General features: G+C 39.6%; 1 protein-coding gene across 1 annotated transcript in view; it reads right to left on the reverse strand.

The window, feature by feature from the left end:
- Nucleotides 1–3,472: 3,472 nt before the first annotated feature.
- The window catches only part of LOC105522131 (cytochrome c oxidase assembly factor 5), an 8,688-nt gene continuing 6,160 nt past the window's right edge, over nt 3,473–6,000 (reverse strand). Inside the window, exon 3 of the mRNA XM_011956549.1 lies at nt 3,473–4,851. Coding sequence (XP_011811939.1) covers nt 4,810–4,851 — 42 coding nt within the window. The 3' untranslated portion in view covers nt 3,473–4,809. The remainder of the gene's footprint in view (nt 4,852–6,000) is intronic.

Consider the following 6,000-nt stretch of genomic DNA (forward strand, 5'->3'; position numbering starts at 1 on the left):
CCTGTTTCAGCACTGGACCACACTGGTTTTCTCTCTATGTAATCAGTTACGCTAAACGCATCCCAAGGAGCCAAATCCAGAAGGTCAAAGGAGAAGGCAAATGGCAGAGTGTGGTAAAGGGGCTAGTGAGAGGGTCTCTAAAAAAGGCTAAAATTACAGGGGGTTCAGGCAATGTTATCTTGATCTGGATGGCCAGTTACATGAGAGATTACTTTGTTCTTAACATATGAACATCCTATTCACTTTTCGGTATGCTGGTTATGTTTAACAGTAAAAATTAAATGTTAAAAACTCACCATTGTTGAACAATCTCCAAAGGAAATTAAGGAAACAGTTCTATGTACAGTAGCATCACAAAGAAAATTCTCAGGAATAAACAACCAAGGAGACAAAAGTCTTGTATATTGGAAACTACAAAATTTTGCCGCAAAGAAATTAAGGACGCCAATAAATGGAAAGACATCTTGTGCACATGAATTGAAAGACCTAATATTGTTAAGATGACAGTACCATCAAAAGTGAGCTACCGATTCAATGTACCCCCCTCATCAAATTCCCAACTGATTTTTTTTTGGTGTGGAAATAGAAAAATCCATCCTAAGATTTACATCGAATCTCAAGGAACCCCGAGTAGCCAAAACAATCCTGAAAAAGAACAAAGCTGGAGGTCGCATACTTCTTGATTTCAAAGCTTATTATTACAGAGCTACAGTAATCAAAATAATGTGGCACTGGCATAAATAACAGACAGAAGTGCAGAATAGAATAGCATGCCCAGAAGTAAACCCTGGCATATATGGTCAAATGATTTTCCACAGGACGCCAAGACCATTCGATGGGGAAAGAACATCTTTTCAACAAATGGTGTTGGGAAAACCAGCTATCCTTAGGCAATAAAATGAAGCTGGACATTTACACCATATACAAAAGTTCATTCAAAATAGATCAAAGACATAATTTAAAAGCTAAAACTCTTAACTCCTGGAAGAAAACACGGGAGCAGCTTCATTGGAGTCGGCAGTGACTTGGGCATGACACGAAAAGCACACGCAACAAAAGTAAAAATAAACTAGACTACACCAAAATGCAAAACCCCTGTGCATTAAAAAAAAAAAAAAGAGAGAAAAGGCAGCTTACAGAATGGGAGAAAATATCTGCAAATCATGCATCTGAGAAGAGGTTAACATCTAGAATATACAAGGAACTTCAACTCAACAACAAAAGAGCAAACAACCTATTTTTTTAATACCCATCTACCACCTTAACCCCTTTAAGGGACTGAAAATGATTTAACCCATTTGAATGCTTTCACCCATTCAAAATGACTTCAGACATCTCTCCAAAGAGATATACAAATGGCCAAGAAGTACATGAAATTATGTTCACCACTAATCATTAGAGAGATGCAAATTAAAACCACATGGAGATACTTCACACCTATTAGGATGGCCACTGTTTAAAATAAAATAAAAAACCAGAAAATAACAAGTATAGGCAAGAATGTGGAAAAGTTGAAATCCTTGTGTGCTGTTACTGTCGACTACTACAGCTGCTGTGGAAAATAGTACGGCTGATCCTGAAAAAATTAAACATAGAATATGTGCTCCAGCAATTCCACTTGTGGGTATATACCCACAAGAACTGAAAGCAGGGTCTCAGATATCTGTACACCCATATTCACAGCAGCATTATTCACAGTTACCCAAAGGCACAAGCAACCGAAGTGTCCACTGACAGATGAGTAAACAAAATGTGCTATATATGTACAATGGAATATTATTTGGCCTTAAAAAGGAAGGAAATTTTGATACGTACTACAACATGGATGAACCTTGAGGACGTAATACTAAGTGAAATATGCCAGTCAAAGACAAATGTGGTATGAGTCCACATGAGGCACTTACTGTAGTAAAGTTCATAGAGACATGAAGTAGAATGGTGACTGTCAGGGTAGAGAGGTGGAGGGGTGGTGGGGTGAAGGGGAGTTGTGGAGATTGGTTGCATAATTGTGAATGCACTCAACTCTGTTGAACTGTACACTTAAAAATGGTTAAGATAGTAAATTTTATATGTATTTTACCACAATGAAAATTTTAAAAATATATTGCAAATAAAGGCCTGAAAAATTATTTTTAAAATGAATCACAGACTTACATGTAAGAGGTAAAACTGTAAAACTCTTAAATGAAGATAAAAGAATGAATTTCCATCAGCTTAGATTAGGCAGTGGTTTCTTAGATACACCAAAAGAAAAAAATAAATTGTCATTCACCAAAATTAGAAATTATACTTCAAAGGATACCATCAAGAAAGTGAAGAGACAAACCACAAACTGGGAGAATCTGTGAATCACTTATCTTTAGGCGACTTGTATCTACAACATACAAAAAACTGTTACAACAATAAAAAGAACTGAACTGAGAACTGGACTAAGGACTTGAATAGACATTTCTCCAAAGACATACAAATGGCCAATAAGCGCATGAAAACATGCTCAAACAGCATTAGCCATTAGAGAAATGAAAGTCAAAATCTCAAGTGGATAGCACTTCATACCCAGTAGAATGGCTATAATCAAACATGAATTATAACTGCTGGTGATGTGGAGAAATTGGAACCCTCAAAGATGGCTGGTAGAAATGTAAAATGCTACAGCTTCTGTGAAAAATTTTGGCAGTTCACCAAATGTTAAAGTTGGGCCAGGAACAGTGGCCCATGCCTGTAATCCCAGCACTTTGGGAGGCCAAGGTAGGAGGATCACATGAGCCAAGTTTGAGACCAGCCTAGGCAACATGGGGAGACCCTGTCTCCACAAAAATACAAAAAAAGTAGCCGGGCGTGATAGCGCGTGACTGTGGTCCCAGCTACTCAGGAGGCTGAGTTAGGAGGAGCCTGGGTGAGGCTGCAGTGAGCTACAATCATGCCACTGCATTCTGGGCAACAGCAGAGACCCTATCTCAAGGAAAAAAAAAAAGTTGGAATTATATGATCCTGTAATTCTGCTCTCATGGAAACACATGCTCACGCAAAATTTGTTCACCATTGTTCATAGCATTAGTCATAATAGCCCAAAGTGGAAACAGACCAAAGTGTGCCAACTGATGAATGGATACATAAAATGTGATACATCTATACTGTGGAGTATTATTCAAAACTAAAAGGCAATGAAGTACAGATAGATTCTACATGGGGATGAGCCTTGAAAACATTATGGTACGTGAAGCCAGTCACAAAAGGCTACATATTATATAAAAAGTGTATTAGCGGCTTTTAGAGGCTGAGGGGGAAGGGAAGTGACTGCTAATGGGTACAGGTTGCTCTTTGTAGTGATGCAAATGTTCTGGAATTCGTGGTGATGGTAGCGCTGTAGATACAATATAAAAACCACTGAATTGATAAGTTTTGGGGTGAATCTGATGGTACGTGTATTTCTCCAAACAAAGCTCAATAAAGATGAGAGGGCTTTATAATATACATTTTAGAGTTACTTTTATTAATAACGTATCACTTAAATATGTATACAGTCAAAAAAACCATGACTGTCCCTTTCCCAGTGAAAAGGAGTACACTCAACAGACCTTTGTGATATTCTGCAACAACGGCCCATGCTGGGGTGGAATTCTCACTTTTTAGTAGAACCTTTACAAACTCAAGTGAGCTGTACAACACCCTGATTGCTTTAACTCCAGTCAACCATGGAGGTATAAAGACGCTAGGGTTGTTTGCGATTCTTCAATGCCAAAAGTAAAGTTGGAAACTTGGATTCCTGTTTGACTCTACTGTATTAAGTGATCAGAATAAAATTACTGTAAGGCTAATCTTCAACCACTTCGTGGTTTTCATTCTTGCTTTCTATAGTGAACATCTGTTGTTTCCACTTGCTTTAAACCCCTTTCCTTTTGGGATTCGGCCCACTGCTCATCCATGTGATTCTGACAGGAGTTAGCAGTGACAGCGCAGATAGCCCAGGCCTGGCCAAGATCACAGGCCCCCATCCCCTTTTCCATAGGGACTGGTCCAATGCAAGGGCAGGTGATCCTGGGAAGACCAGAGTCCTTTTATAGGATTTGATATGTGAACCCTGAAAAAGGAAGTTCTCTCTCTCCCTTTTGAATCATGGATCGTAAGGATGTGGGCTTGGAGCTCACACTGGCCCATTATGTAGAGAGGGCCAGCCTGAAAATGAAACCAGGAAACAAAAGCAGTCCGAAGATGATGGTAAAGAGCTTGGGCACCACAATCTGGGGCCAAGCACCAGCTACGCCTGTGGATTCTGTTGAGGTGCTGAGGTTATTACTAAGTGAATCAAAGCACACATGAAGTATTTCTTCTCTAAGGAATCAAACACAATTTATTTTAGAACTAGACAGGAGAAGACTGAACTAAAGAAAAAGTTTCATCCTAAACTTTCCCAACAGACATCTTCTGGATGGGCTCCATGTTATCAACTGTGTCAGTCACATCAGTGGCCTGTACAAATTGTGTAATTCGATTGAGGAGTCAAGTTTGCTAATAACAGTCTTTCCATTCTCTGTGCTTTAGAACAATTCTCAAAACACATTTATTATGCTGCCAACCCATAACTGTTCAATTAGGTTTTTCTTCTAAAAATAACTTGGATCAAGAGAATCATTTTACTTTATACATACTGAAAAACAGAACTCATCCATTTTCTTCAGTGTTCCGTGGAGGGGAAATCTGGTCCAACCAAACAGATACAGTAAAAAGCATGTTTCCTGTTTCGGCTTATTTGTGTTAATGACCAGAGAAAATATCTGTTTTCTTCCATCTTGGCTTCAACATAATGTATCAATATCCTTTTCTTCCTCTGAATCTTGCTCTGTTATCCAACTGAAAATAAATATACAATTAAATTTGGTACAATATAATTAATTAAACACCCCTTACTTTGGTAAGGGTATCACTGCATGAGAGAAATAAACCAGTTATTAGCAAAATCAAAAAGGCAATGACATCAGAACTACCAAGAAAAACCACAGTAATGAAGATGGCACTGACAGGGCGCGGTGGCTCATGCCTGTAATCCCAGCACTTTGGGAGGCCAAGGTGGGCAGATCACAAGGTAAGGAGTTTGAGACCAGCCTGGCCAACATGTGAAACCCCATCTCTACTAAAAAATACAACAATTAGCTGGGCATGGTGGCTTGAACCTGGGAGGTGGAGGTTGCAGTGAGCCGAGATCATGCCACTGCACTCCAGCCTGGGCGACAGAGCAAGACTCTGTCTCAAAAATAAATAAATAAATAAAAAAGATGCCATTAAAAATAAAAGTTTCGCATCAGGGCAATCAATAAAGATTTTCTTCACAAGCAGAATCCAAATTATATTTAACTTTTTATTTGGACTAAGTATACATCCTTCTAAAAAAACTTTCTAAGTTTAGGTTAATATTCAAATATATTTGAAATCTTTAAATTGCAACTGATGAGCCCTGAAAAATGTTAAGTAACATTTTGGAATTAAAAATCCTTCAGGTGAATTACCACCTCACAAAATGGCAGCACGTTCTTTGACTGAAGCCTCACAGTGCAGTCATTTCTTAAGGGTGGTAGGTAGAGCAGAGGGTTCTAAAGTCAGTTGATAAGGCAAACTTGCATAGTCAATGGCACTCCCCCAAAATTCTATATTGGGGGTCCCTAACCTCCAGGCCATAGAGCTGTACCAGTCCATGGCCTGGTAGGAAGCAGGCAGCACAGGAGGAGGTCGGCAGCAGGAGAAGGAGTGTTAGGGCCTGAGCGCCACCTCCCGTCAGGTCAGGGGCATTACATTTGGATCAGCAGCATGAGAGTCTCAGAAGCGTGAACCCACATGCAGGGGATCTAGGTTGTACGCTCCTTATGAGAATCTAATGCCTGATGATCTGAAGTGGAACAGTTTCATCCCCAAACCATCCCCCGCCCCCTTCCCCATCCGTGGAAAAATTACCTTCTTCCATGTAACTGGTCCCTGGTGCCAGAAGGTTGCGGACCACTGTTCTAT

The sequence above is a fragment of the Colobus angolensis genome, unplaced genomic scaffold, assembly GCF_000951035.1.
Source record: "Colobus angolensis palliatus isolate OR3802 unplaced genomic scaffold, Cang.pa_1.0 Scaffold42, whole genome shotgun sequence".
NCBI lineage: Eukaryota > Metazoa > Chordata > Mammalia > Primates > Cercopithecidae > Colobus > Colobus angolensis.